The 15,182-nt window shown below is 34.4% G+C and overlaps 1 protein-coding gene across 3 annotated transcripts in view; it reads left to right on the top strand.

Moving 5' to 3' along the window:
• The window catches only part of LOC142336768 (uncharacterized), a 65,956-nt gene that overhangs the window by 32,119 nt on the left and 18,655 nt on the right, over positions 1-15,182 (top strand). The window contains exon 1 of one of the 3 annotated variants that reach the window (XM_075385680.1): positions 3,952-4,058. The exons of the other annotated variants lie outside the window; for them this stretch is intronic. Within the exon in view, the coding sequence (XP_075241795.1) occupies positions 4,050-4,058 (9 nt within the window). The 5' untranslated portion in view covers positions 3,952-4,049. Of the gene's footprint in view, positions 1-3,951; positions 4,059-15,182 lie in introns of those variants that run through there. 3 annotated transcript variants of the gene reach the window in all.

The following is a 15,182-nucleotide window of genomic DNA, read 5'->3' as shown; positions in this document are numbered from 1 at the left end:
TGAACAGACTTTGGTTGCACTGGGCCAGACGGACTTAAACATGTAGAATCACAGGAAGAGATATATGATTTGAACGTTTCAAATTTTATGTCCGTTATTCAGCTCAAACTAATTTTACTATTTTTAAAGAACAAAAATCGTCAAATCTAAGAACAATACATTTTGTAATCAAATCTCATGTGTTTGCTTAATCGTCTAACGTTTAATGTTTGCTTAATCGTCCTACAATTTGATGCTAGTCAATTGAAATCAGTACTGAAAGTTTTTTGTAGAGTACTGGCTATAGTTTTTTGGCCTTTTGGCAGGGCTTTGATCAGTCTAAATAGTTCGGTTGGATGATAATTAATTGGATGCTTGCTCTCTTAATGTTACCTCTCCACAGAGAGTAGAGGACTTTTTTCATAGCGATACCAGAAATAAGGCAGCGACCAGAGCAAACTGACCGATACCTATGTATGGGTATGAGCATTTTCTGTCCAGATTAAGTTTTGGTTGCCTTGGGCTGCATTTCCGCGACCAAGCCCGTCAGGCCCAACTAGCCTTACTAAATTAAAATGCATAAACTTCTCGAAATGTTTCTCGTTAAATCGAATGGTTTAACGGTGAGACCTTCAATCGAAAGTTCAATGAAGAAAATTCACTTGCGAGAAGAGAAAAAACAAGAGGCTCGGTAATGTGCGTTTGCAAATAATGTTCCGACCTCGCCCATACGCATCCTCGACTTAATTGGCTACCAAATGAGGAAGATAGTCAAAAGATACATATCATTCAACAAACCACTAACAGAAAAAAACAATGCCACGTCAGAGGACCGATGAAATTTGTTGTTGATAGGACTGATAGGAAAGAGAATTAAAAAAATCAAAAAGCAAACAATAGTTCGGATCAAAACCTGATGCCTATATTAAAAAACTAATTACGAAATCAAGCTTGCGTCAGATGAAACCTAAACAAAAAAATTAACATATAGTTTATTAGAAAAGATAAGGGACTTGTCATCAATGAGACTGGTAACAGGTCGACAAAAGATCAAAAAGAAGTGAAGCTGAAAAAAGCTTCAATTTTTGAAAACAATTCATTTCAAGCTACATTATCATTAGATATTAGCTTAAATCAATAAAAAGTTCATTGAAATTTCCATAGAAAACATTTGAGACCAGCCATCATCCACTGTACGCCATGCGACTACAAAACGAAGAACAAATACCGGCAAAAGTAGAAAAAATTAAATAAGTTTTGCACAAAATGGTCGAGAAGTCGATCAAACCATGAGTTTGGCACTAAAAACTTTAAAATTGTTGATTGCCCAGGATTTCAAAGCCAATGGGACCTACCATCAATGTTATTATTTAAAAAGACAACAAAACCCTGCAAAGTGTACAAAAATATCAAGTTCGCAAACATTATAGGAAATTTCGTAAAAACAAAGCCAAGAAACAATTGGTTTAAAATAAACCGTTATACAAAATAAGCATAAGCTCTCTGCAAACGGAATGTGACCTGTCTTAAAAGAGACTAAGCAACAGAAAAATGATTTAAAAACATGGCAAAAATCAAATCACCAAACATATTTTCAAAATTCATAACAGACATAAGATTCTAAATTAACGAGATTGTTTAACTTGCAACGCTTTGGCAAGCCAATTGTGCCGGCCTGTCAAAAATGGGTCTAAGTCACAACTTTACAAACTGACAACAAATACAGGCAAAAGCCAAAAGATGGCAACCAATTTTATGCCACCATAGTGCCGAAGGCGCTAAGATTATGAGATAGAATCTCTAAGATTTGTAAATCATCAAATGCTTCTCATCTCAGCCTTGAGAAGTACAAACAGTACAACTCGAAAGGCCATGAAGAAAAATTGTGGTTGCGTCAGACAAAACTTATAGCCAACAATGAAACTAATAATTGAAGGAACAAAAAATAATTGTGACTTCATGTTGATTAGGTCAGGTCCTATGGTGGCGGAAATGAGAGCAAAAGGCAGGGCATGAAGGAGAAAAATAAGTGCACTTGAAAGTCATTAAAACAGTTAGCTATAAACTGAAACCTTCACGAATGTTGAATTATAAGTTATGGGGAAGCAATTGAGGCCTATGATCATCATGTATGTATTGTACAACAAAAAAAAGAAAAGCACAGGCAAAATTGAATAGAGCAGTATTAATTGCAAGAGAAATGTGTCTCAGCTTAGGCGGCATAAACTATACAACAAAAGCAATTAATGCATTCACTAGAGCATTTTTTGAACGCTGTGCGGTTTTACAATTATGCATTTTTTGGGTTTGTCGTTTATGTCATTATTTCACAAGGAAACAAAATAAGCCTATAAAAAGTGTCATTACGCTCAGAAATACAAAAAATCAAAAACAGAAGATTCCAAACCCGGAGACCATTTATAAAAAAACGTTGCAGTTTGTATTTGATATGTCACAGGAAATGGGTTTTGGCTGGTCTTTACTGAGACTACGCCAGAAGTCGGGGGAAACAATATGAAATTTGGGCAAAGTTCCCTCAAGTTCACCGACATTTTCTAAAAACAAACACATTCAGAGTCATAAGAGACAATCGATAACAGCTGAAGTCCTTGTCTAGCCTCATAAAGAAGTCAATTGAATCATTGATTGGTGACATTAAGTCATTGGACTACAAAATCTGTAACAATCGAAAGCAAAACACAAGAAGTCCCTAAAATTTCACGACTACATTTGGTCATAGACATAGAATTCATAATTTCAACTCCGAAACCATAATATATGTTCATTGGGTACCTCTTTTCCAAAACAATTATTTGATCCGGGATTTGAAATTCTAGTCAGTAATTAACAAGAAAGCTTACGAATACAAAAATGTTTTGAAAAAGAGTCGCGCCTGAACAGTTTAAAGTTTTTTATTGTAAAGATGAATGGTCAGATCAAGATCAACCTTGATTTTGCTGCGCGTGTAGATCAATTTTCATACCAAAATTTCCAGCGTATCAAGTAATATAATGCATTTTTTATAATTCTTGAGTTTAGTTTTGCGAAAAACTTGCAATATTATAATTCCAGAAGACTCAAAAAAAGCCAGCGGGAGAATAACTGCAACTTTCTTGAGCTCTTTTTCCTCAGATGTTTTATGCGTCTACTTCCAGCAAATGTAAAAATGTGGGCTAAATTTTTCTAGCCAAAAAACTCGAAAGCAACCCTTTTCTGTGAAAGTAAAACCGATAACACTGCGGTTAACAAATTTAACATATATTAGCATAACTCACGAAATTGGCGACAAAAATAGGGAAAAATTGAACGAACTCAACGTAATCGGCGGAAAGGTCACAAAAACTAAAGTACCAATGACTCCCTGTAAGAAACGAAATTCAAAGAAATGTTTTTAATTCTATATTCTAGTCTGGAGGGGCTTTCTAATGATACCCCTCACAACTTTCTACGATGGTTATATCGATCGGCCAAAACTGACTGAAAAGAAACCATCTTAGTATATAGTTCCTCGCCACCACTAAAGTAGGTTGGAACAAGAATCATTAACGTTATAGCAATACTCTTCCTACTAAACAAGATTTTAATTCCATTTATTTTTTCGGTCAATGGGGCTGTGCTTTTTGTTTCAGAACCAGTAATGGGTTGTTATAACGGGAGAAACCAAAAAATTATAACTTGGGGCGTTTGTTTTAAACGAGCTTTTTCTTAAAATAGCCTATTTCTCTAACCAATGCTTAAATTAAAACAAACAATCAAAATTAAACCAATTTTTGCCTGTCGTTTTTCTAATTAAAATTAGGCTTGAGCGGTCAAATTTGAGTACTTTTGCGTTTCTTCGGTGAGGCGAAAAATTAGGAATTTAATTTTAAAAACGCTGATTAAGAAGTCAATTTTTATAACTTCATCTGTCAATACTGATTAAATTTGTTATTAAAATAAGCTCTTAATTGATTGCTTTCTTTATTTGAAAAGGCCGCACGCTTTCGGCTTAGAACAAAATTGAGTTTCAAATTAAAGAAGAACAGAAAAACAGCGGCGGAACAAAAATTCTAGTTAGGTCTGCAGCTAATATGTCTCAGGTATGTATTATCAGGTTGAGTATATAGGTGGGTAGTGGATTGAAAAAGCATTAGATTGATATTGAAGATTTTTGTTTTTCCCTGACAGGATGTAAACATCTATAATTGACAAGTTTACTCCTATATAGTGATATCTAGTAATTGTAATACTAGCCCTGCCTCTGATAGTCTTTAAAACGCACCCAGTGCATTTTTTCCTGGAAATCACTGAGGAGTTCCCAAAAATCGTGAGTACACTTACTATTACCACCTTTCCCAGTGAGAATGTTGCCTATTCTTACATTTCCTCATTTTTTCCAGTAGTAATTTTGCGTCGAGTTTTCCCCCGTTTTTCCTCGATAACTTTAAACAAAAAACTCACTGCATGGGAAAAAATCAGAAAAGTTGGATTAGGAGCTGGAGAAAAGTGGAAAATATGTGAGAGGGAAAGTCAAAAATACCAGCAACTTTCAAAATGCGCTATAGACGCGGAAAAAAGCATTAACTTGTTCACACATAATTGTTATGGAAACAAACTTTTGTTCATTCGGAATGAAACAATTTCCAAAATTAATTCTTTTATTATTGGATATATTATTTTTATTAGTAGCTAGGATGTACAATCAGCACGATTAACCATGCCTCATTTACATACGATTCAACCGAACATCGTTCCCAGGTTGAGGTCCTCGTTCAAAATGACATGAAAATACTCATCCAGCACTCAATTTTTGACTATGAAAATACTCAGCCAGATCGAAAATGCCATTATTCTAGATTTTGTTTCGTTCAAATGTTCGGTGAGTTCAGGTGCTCGTTCAAAAACCCTAATGAAAAGACCCGTCCAGACCAGAAAAGGTGTTATCCAGGTTTTGGCTCGTTCAAGTTATGAAAAAACTCAGGCAGACCAAAAAAAGTCAAGATCCAGACTTTGCCTCGTTCGTGTTCAAAGTACATACTAATCTTTAAAACAAGTCCATGATGAAAACTTTAGAAAAATATTTTCAACTAATTAGGACTTCGATGTATTGTTTAAGTTTTTGTCCTTTTTTATTAGTAGTATTAGCATCCGTTTGTAATCAGTTTCAAATTCAATTTCGCTCTCAATTTTGAATTCACTCTTTGTGTTTTCAGCGATCAATGGGCATTTTGGTCTATCCTAGTTTCTCGCCATTGACTATAATCAGAGTGACACAACTTAACTTCTTGTGAAAATTTTTTAAATACATTAAGTTCTATTGTTTTGAAGATTTGACTTCAGCTTGAACTCCTGCCTCTCTTTTCTTAAACTTCTGTCTTTGATTGCTTGGAAACTACAATTGAACGTTGAGAACCAAATCAACTACAATTTAACCAAAAAATTTTGTTGTTGAAAACCCCGACCAAATATATGGTCATAGGTTGTATATATGACAGATCAGAGACATGACAAAGCAATTACAAGCTAAGAAATATTAGATAAATTGTGCCTTCCATTTTAGAGAAATTTTGGAGAGATTGGTTGAAACTCTAGAAGGTTTTGATAAGAAATAAGTTGTATCGAAAGCCTTTTGTTTGAATGTAAAATTAAATGAAAATAAAGAATGCCAGTTAAATTTGTTTTTGTCCTCAAAAATGGTAAATAGATGGCCTCCTTAATTTTTTCGCCCCAAGCCTTGAGAGTTTGGCTCCGAAAACAAAAATAGTCTTAATTGGCCGCCGGGTCTCAGTATCAGAGTACATCAGCAAAGATTCATCAGTTATCAGTTTAATACACTACTGAGCCAGTCAGTCATAAGACTAAAAAATAACCATAGAAATCAGAGTGAGGGAAACTACTCAACTTCTGCAGTATTTCTGAAAACTTTTATTTATCAAAAACCTCCAACTGAAGAGGGTCGGGAGACCTTTTTAGTTTGATTTAAAAACAAAACTTTTACGGTTTTGTTTGGTAATGCATGTTTCCTTTTATCTTGATTTCTCTATTTCATCTTTTCATTCAACTCTTTTCTACTTGATAGATTTTAACCTAGATATGCTCAATAAGCATGCATTCATGAAAATCCGAATATTCGGTGCCTTATCGAATAACGATGCCAATTTCAAGCGGTTTTGGGTGTGTTATAATAAAAGTGGTTTTTAACTACATTGTAGGGAAAACACTTGAGTTCATTAGTCTCTTCAAATTGAGTGTAGAAAAAGAAAAGCAATTAGCCATGCTCGGATTGAGGGCTGTATGGCAATTAGCCATGTTCAGGTGCTGAACATATAGTACTGCATCTCATACATAGCATAGAGAATGAAGAATGACAAGTTCGTAAATTACAGACCAATATCAACCTGTCCAGGTTTATCGAGAGAGTTCAAATGAACCAAATGATGAAAAACTGCTTTTAAGACATTATATATTACAATAGTAATTTGACAACACTTTTTGTATTTCGTTTGACAGATAGTTTTATTTTAAATCGTATCGAGTTTCTCTACATATATGACCATTGATAGTGCACCATAAAAACAGTAGATCTGACAATTAGAATATTTACTTTATGGTTTTTCCCCGACTTCAACCAACATTTTGTATTCAGAAAGAACTAATAGAAAAGTGTATTATCAAGATGAAGAAACCGATTAGGTTGAATTGTGAGAGAATTCCGAAAAAGTAAGTCCATTTTGTGGATATAGGTTTAATGCTCGCCTAAAGGACTTGATATTAAAAATTGCAAAAAAATGCAGTATGCTGATGACGCTGTAAGATTCAACACAGTAAAAATCTTAGCAAATTATTTCTGAAAAAAATGATTGAAGTCATAAATGTATGATTTAAAGCACACTCTCTTACGCAAAACACAGCATGGCAAACCAACTAAAATTACGTAATTTCCTCAGTGATTGTGGAATTTTTATCGTGTAAGATCTGATAAGATGCTGACTAAGAATTTTTATCGTGTAAGATCTTATCAGATCTTACACGATAAAAATTCTTCTTATCAGATCTTACACGATAAAAATTCCTCTTACCAGAATTTTTATCGTGTAAGATCTGATAAGAGGAATTTTTATCGTGTAAGATCTGATAAGACATCTTATAAGATAAACATTCCTCTTATCAGAATTTTTATCTTGTAAGATCTGATAAGACATCTTATAAGATAAACATTCCTCTTACCAGAATTTTTATCGTGTAAGATCTGATGAAAAAATTTATTCAAAAAGTAAGCAGTTGATTCTCAATTTTTAAGACAATTAAAAAGCATTTTAAAAATTGGGACTGAAAATTGCAACATTTAAAAAAATGGTATAAGTGGAATTTTTGCCTCAAATCATAAATCAAAAAATATATTTTCGCAAAAAATGTCTTGAAATAACAAAAACTTTTATTTAACAAAGAGCAAGTTTTGTTTTTTTTCAAATCTACCGACTTCAAAGAGACAAACCTTGTAGGTGGGCCAATTTTCAGAGAAATAGAAACGTTGTAGAAGGCATCTCGGATACATCTAGTGTTAAAATGCTAGAATTTTACCTCAACCAAGATAAAACTTGTATCGTTAATAAAAAAATAGTTAACTCTCAAAACAACTGAGTGGGTTGCAAGTACCACGGAAAACAAACTTAAATATCATATTGAGACTGATGAAAAACAAAGTTTCGGTAAAAATGTCGATCAAACGTTTTGCTCTGCGATAACATAACATTTTTCACTGATTCAAGGTGTACGCGGTGAAAATCGTAAATGATCAGTTATCTCAACCTTCTAATCCGTTTTAAAGTCAACCTATAGCAGAACGGCACTCCCACGGAAATTTTCACACAGTTTAAAGACAAAAAATGGTCTCCCAGTATTTTTTGCCTGAAGAAAGTTCTCTCAATCCTTTACGGATTCGAATTACGTTAATTATTAAATGATTACTGAAACCTTTACTTTGGTTTTAATTGAGTTCAAATTAAAAATCTGAAAATAAAATTGAAAAATTGTTTTTGATAGGAACTGAAAGATCTTTGAGGTTCTTTTATGTGTGCTATATCTAAAATTTGAGAGACTGAAAGGATTCGGTTTAGTTCCGGTAAAACGGAATTTTTATCGCGGAATGAATTTTAATCTGCCGGCTATGTTAAGAAGAATTTTTATCGTGTAAGATCTTGTAAGAGGAATTTTTATCGTGTAAGATCTTATAAGAGGAATTTTTATCGTGTAAGATCTAATAAGAGGAATTTTTATCGTGCAAGATCTTATAAGAGGAATTTTTATCGTGTAAGATCTTATAAGAGGAATTTTTATCGTGTAAGATCTAATAAAAGGAATTTTTATCGTGCAAGATCTTATAAGAAGAATTTTGATCGTGTAAGATCTTATAAGAGGAATTTTTATCGTGTAAGATCTTATAAGAGGAATTTCTATCGTGTAAGATCTTATAAGAGGAATTTTTATTGTGTAAGATCTTATAAGAAAGAATTTTTTATCGTGTAAGATCTTATAAGAAGAATTTTTATCGTGTAAGATCTTATAAGAAGAATTTTTATCGTGTAAGATCTTATAAGAAGAATTTTTATCGTGTAAGATCTTATAAGAAGAATTTTTATCGTGTAAGATCTTATAAGAGGAATTTTTATCGTGTAAGATCTTATAAGAGGAGTTTTTATCGTGTAAGATCTGATAAGAGGAATTTTTATCGTATAAGATCTGATAAACGTCTTATAAGATCTTATAAGAAGATGCATCCCCTTACAGGCTATTAGCAAGATGGTTTTGTCAGAAATTTGTCAGATCTTACACGATAAAAATTCCACAATCACTGGGGTTTTATTTATCGGTAAAAAGAAAACTACAGGTAGTTCCCGTAATGTAATCATTGAAAAGATTAATTTGAAAATTTCATTAAAATTATTCTGGCCTGACTTCGTTTTTTCCACAGGTATATTATACAAAATAATTTTCATATAATGGGATTTGGAAAGTCTTGTGTATCTTTTGGGGCTTTTTGTTGGCCCGAATCAACACCGCGACTATTTTAGTTCTAAAACCTGTTTTTTTCATTTATAACTTGTGACACCACTGAGGAATAATTTTTTACATCGCCAAAAAAGTTTGTTCAGGGGAACAAAAAACAATTATTCATTATGTTTAGGATAATTTCAAGGAAAAAACTGGCTAAAAGAGGATCTTCAAAGTTTCGAGAAATTCGACAATTGGCACTCATGTCGAAAAAGCTTGAAACTGTGTAGCAGTCAAGACACATTACGAGAAAATTATTGTTAAACTTAGGCGCAATACAGTAAACTATTACACTGCTGAACACAGCCAATTTGGAATTGGAGTTGGGTGCATGTGGGTGCTTGGGTTTGGGGGGGGGGGGGGTGGGGGTGGGGGGGGGGGGGGGGGAGGAGGTTATGTGCATGGTATTGCTTCGGATGTGCCCCTGGGTTTCCTGGTACGGTTTCTTGTACAGTTTCTTGGGTGTGAGGTAAATGCACGACATTTGGGTTCACAAAAGGGATGTTTTTATAACCTACAAAGTCATACGCGAGGAGTATTCAAGATATCCCGAGTCACTCGGGAGGTGTAACAACGATATGCCAACTCACAGTAGGTTTACTAGGGATCCAGTTACGTAATTGTTGTTGTACTTTCCTTTGAATGTATTATAACCCTTACTAATTTTTCTCAAAATCTCTAACAAATTGAATCCATTCAATTATTAATTGATTTATGGTTTGACATCCGATAATTACTTGTCTCTCCTTCTAAGCAAAATTTTTAAAATTATTTGATATGCCAGCCACCAAAAAAGCTCAGAACCTTCTCAAAATTGTCAGATTTGGAAACTACACAACAATTATTGTTGGTTGACTACAAAACTGCCAATCAGAGACGGAAAACCAAAGACGATTTCTGCTAAAAGCAAGCCAGGATTGTTATCAATTGAATTGCTTGAGGAATCTCTTATTTGTTAATTAAAACCGTAAGAGACAGAAATGAAGCTTAACTGATCCCAAAATTCAGAGTACAACTTTTTAACAGAATGATTAATTAACAAAAATGCTAGAAATGAACTCCAATTCCCATGGTGCTGATAATCTATGTCAAAAATTAACGTTAATTGATGGTTTGAACTAATAAACAGCAAAAAGAATTCAATAAAGTTTTGCTTCATCAATGTTAAGTAACATAAGCAATACTGACGCAGTTGCTTATAGGGAGAAAAAGAATAGTTTTTCAAATACTTTCTGGAGTTGCCAAACCCATCTTTTTCAAAACTTTATATTACCGCTTTTTTTGAAGGAATTGTTACAATGTCATCTGATTAAAAAAGTCAACAATCATGCAACTTTCTTTGACGTCATACTACGTCATATATGATTCGTAGTAGTCATACTAGGTCACATATATTTTGCAAAATTTCCTAGGGGTCAAACAAACTCAAATATCAATTTTTGAAATCATAAAAGATTAAAAAAAGCTGAACGCAGAAAAAAATTTTAATTTTTCATTTTTGGTAAAAATCAAAAAAAATTCAGAAAAATCATACAAGGTCATATATGGTGCATAAAGCATTGACTGATGCCAAAAAATCCTGTAGAGAGGAATCATAGGGCATTAAATTTAATATATTGTATGTGACTATTTGGATGCAATAAATCAATAACAAGAAACGTAATTTGATGAGAAAAGGATGCCTGTTTATTGGTAATTATACTAGGATCATAAATGATTTCTTAGTAATCATACATGGACTTAATTTTTCTCTTGTTTCATGCTAGGATTCTACGAAGAAATCAATTAGGGACAGTAAGAAACCTTATGATCCTGGTGTGGAATCAAAAAAACTTCAACCTGGTTTATCACAATATATCTTGTTAATCAGTTTTGTTTGATTTTGGCGCGTTGGAAACTGGCCAAGTTGAAACCAACTCCGGTAAAATTATGTGGGATCAGGCAATAACGTCGCTCAACATAATGTCCTGGTTTTTTTTCTCGTTTAAAATTGCCCATTATTAGACACACTCAGTTGATGATCAGCCATGACCAGACAACAATCTTCCTGGTTCCGAAAATAGCTCATTGATAAATTAGGACTCGGATCTGAGTCTCATAATATCAGTACCGAATCACAAAATTTGGCGTGAATTTTTCTATGACAAGAGTTCTGATCATGCCACTTAGTAGCGATTTCATGGTCAAATTCATAGTACAATTCTGAACTTATCTTGAGCATAATGAACTTTAACTTCGGAGATAAAAATCAAGAAAATGACATTAGAGGAAGGTCCACAACGCTGAAGGGAACTTTAATCCAGATCACCATCTTTTTAAAAGCGCATGATATCAGAGCACTAAAGAATTTTTGAAAAATGAACAGTTTAAAACATGAAATATGGTCGATGTTCTCTTAGTCCCTTCAAACATGTTTCTATCGTATCTCATAACAATTTCAACGCGTTTCTGAATTTTGCTTGTTGATTTGTCATCAGTAAAAAAGTTCCGTAATTAAAACGTTAGGCGGGTCTTTATGGCCAGGTGGTCAATGTTTTAGTAGTAGTAGTAGTAGTAGTAATAGGGATTTGGCCCTTCGGTGTCGTCGGGCGCGGGGACTGTGTCCCTTTTCTTTGTCCATGGTTGTTGTTAAATTTTCCACGTATCGCTGACTAGTTCGTTGTAACTCGTTTCAAAATGATGCCACAGAAATTTGAGTAGTCGACTTTTTAAACCCGCTGCATTTCCAAATTGTAAACTTTGGGAAGTCTATTCACAAGAGCGCAAGTTCTATAGAAGAAGCTTTGTTGGCAGATTTCCAGACGTGGTTTTGAATGGTCGAACTTCAGAACGTTGTCGCTGCGTAATGAGCGTGTGGTTTTCCTCATGCAGACAAATTGGTCAATGTTAAAGTTGACGTGACTCGTAAGACATTTAGAAAGAAAAAGTAAATCCTGTAATTGTAGATATAAAGAAAGCGGTAAGATACGACTGTTATAAAGTAGTTCTTTATAATTGTTATTCCTCGTGTTGTTGATCCATTTCAAACTCTTTTCTGAACACTTTCAAGTACTTTTGTGTTTGTTACATTAGCAAACCAACAAACACTTCCGTATAACAAAACGGGCAATACCATAGATTTATACAAGTTTAATTTAGCTGACGGAGTTAGGCGTGGTGAGCTTCTTTTTAACATGAAAAGAACTCCAAGCGCTTTGTTCGCGCACTTTTTTATGTGGATGTCCCACTTAAGATCACTTGTTACATAAACTCCTAAATCCTTCTGTATGTGTACCTTTTCGATCAAGGTTCCGGAGAAACTGAAGTGATGCATTGAATTAGACATTGAGATATGAGAGCATTTTTCAACGTTTAAGGGAAGTTTGTGTTGTTGACTTCATTTCATCACTCTAGTGAGATCCATTTGACAGATAAGACTGGACTTGTTAACTGATATGAATTTAGCGTCGTCGGCACAGAGGAGAGGAACAACAGCTCTGCAAGTTTCAGGTAAATCGTTGACGTAGATTACGAAGAAGAGAGATGCCAGAATAGATCCCTGTGGAACTCCACTTGTAACGTTGACGCTTTCAGAAAAATGACCGTTGATTCTAACTCTTTGTGTCCTTCCGATTAGGTAAGATTGCAGTAATTTGATAATTTTCCCGCGGACACCAAGATTGAACAGTTTTGTTAAAAGAATACCGTGATCAACATTATCGAACGCTTTCTCGTAATCAGTATAAATTATGTCAATATTTTCTTTTGAGTCAATTGATTTATAGATAGATTCTAGGTAAACTAAAAGTTGAACGACGCAAGAGCGACCTTTTCGAAAACCATATTGAGCTTGATGGAATATTGGTTCTTAGTGCCGGTAAAGACATATAAACAAACAACGCTCAAAAATTTTAGATGCAATTGTAAGAAGGAAAACCTGCCTATAATTTTCTATATCGGACATACAACCTTTTTTGTAGGTGGGAACGACTACTGAGTTTTTCCAGCTATCTGGAAAAACACTATTTTGTTTTATTTTGTTGAAAATTTGGCTTAGGGATTTACTGACTGCCCTTGAACATCTTTTGTATACAATTGCAGGAATTTCGTCCGGACTTTTTGCTTTGTGAATATCTAAATTTTCGCATATCGTTTCAATCGTTTGTTGGGAAATGTCAAAATCTGTAAATAAAGGTAGTAACGGGGGCGAATTGTTCGGCACGAAGCTGGAAAAAATTTTGTAAATTGAAGCAAAATATTGTGAGAAAAGAGAGCACTGACGAACAGGATCATTAGCTATTTCGTTCTTAAAGGAGACAGAGCTGGGAATCGCGGTTGACTTGAAGTTTCTGTAGTATTTGAAAAGTTTTTCAGTGGATCGGGACGCTGCTAAATTTGATTCAAACTCTTCTTTATCTTCTTCAATCATAGTTTCAGCAATGCCCTCTAGCATTGCTATTTTCTTTATTTTGTTTGCATTGTTCCTTCTGGCTGTTTCAAGGCGCTTAATTGCGTTCGATGTAGGCGGTTTAATCCACGGTGATAATTGAGATCGATGCATTGTCCTTTCTGGAACGTTTTCAAATATTATGGGTCGAATCCAATCGTACCACTGTTCGAGCAGAACATTAATGTTACTCCAACAGAATCCATGAAAATGTAAATCAGTTATCTGTTTATTCATTTCATCAAATCTAGCCTTACAGAAGCTGTAAACTATCTTTGATTTTGTTTCCCTTAGATACGAGGAGCTTCGGTTTCTGACTCTAACTTTAAGGGCAATTGCATCATGATTCGATAACAAACTAATGTCCAGATTAATTTTCTTGCAGGATATAACTTCTGTTTTTGGGTTTACTAAGACGAGATCGAGGATACCTGATGCTGCAGTAGGGAAATCAATAATTTGCTGAAAGCTGTAAAAACTGATTAGGTCAACAAACTTCGGTGTCTCTGAGTTCTTAGCTGAGTAATCGTGCCAGTCAATTTCCGGCAAATTGAAATCACCATAAACAATTGTTGAATAGAAGGACTTTTGACAATGTAAAGATTTCCTCAAACAGTAGATAACGATCTTGAGGTGATATAGCATAAGGACTGGGACACGATGAATTCGGTGGGGCATAAAAACACACAAGTAAAATATCCCGAGAATTAAAACTGAGAGAACATGCTAGGACGCCTCCATCAATGCTTGTATAAAGAGAAATTTGTCTGGAGACAAAAATGTTCTTGATAGCAATCAAAACACCTCCGTGTTTCGATGTGTTATTATCAGCTTTTCTTTCTGATCGAAATATTGCGTAATTGGGAAGAAAGAGTTCGTTATCGTGAAATGAGCAATGAAGCCATGTCTCTGTAAGCATGAAGAAGTCTAAACTTCTCGATTTTACGTAGTTAGCAAGTCTAGTGCGTTTATCTCGATTGATTATACTACGTATATTGAACACAAATGACTCGAGATATTCGGACTCCTGATTCACATTTAGTCACCATTGACAAACCTCAATTTCAGACCCATCATAGAAGAGTTTCTGGTTGAAGATTCGAAATTTGTTGCGCAGGTATCCTTCTTCGTTAATCAGTTTATATCGTTTGATTAGACATTCCTTCTCTTTGATTTGCTCTTCCTTGGTCATAGACTTGCTAACAAAGATCTTTGTTCCATTGTCTTGATTAAAGTACTTAATTTTATGAGCGTTTGCAAGCAATTTTCTTACCGTCCAGGAATTGTTGAAACTCACTAGCATCGATCTTGGTTTAGAACTTGATTTGGTAAATTTACCTAATCGTCTGATATTCGAAACTGTGTTTTCATTTTCTCCAAGAAAATCAATGATTCGCTGAGTCTCTTTAATTTCATGCTGCATAATGTCCGAATACTTTGAATTCGGTTGCGAGGAAAATTCTGGTACACCCGAAATTTTAATTTCCAAACTAGTATCTATCTTCGCGGAGCTTTCATTGTTGACATTAAGCAGTTTTGGTTGGGGAGGAATTATAGCGGTAGTTGACTTAGCTTTCAGGTCTGACAGTGTCGATTTGATTTCCTGTAGACTGTTGTTTATGTCTTCCTTGAATTCCATCTCTGTGGTTGTCTTCAATCTCACGAGCTTCTTCACGGCTTTAGTGCTCTCATTGCAAAACCAGAAGACGCCTTCGGTGGTCATGTATGTCAACGCTTCAGTTGGAAT

This window comes from Convolutriloba macropyga, chromosome 3, assembly GCF_964194025.1.
Source record: "Convolutriloba macropyga chromosome 3, txConMacr16.3, whole genome shotgun sequence".
NCBI lineage: Eukaryota > Metazoa > Xenacoelomorpha > Acoela > Convolutidae > Convolutriloba > Convolutriloba macropyga.
This window is presented reverse-complemented; position numbering and strand designations above follow the sequence as displayed.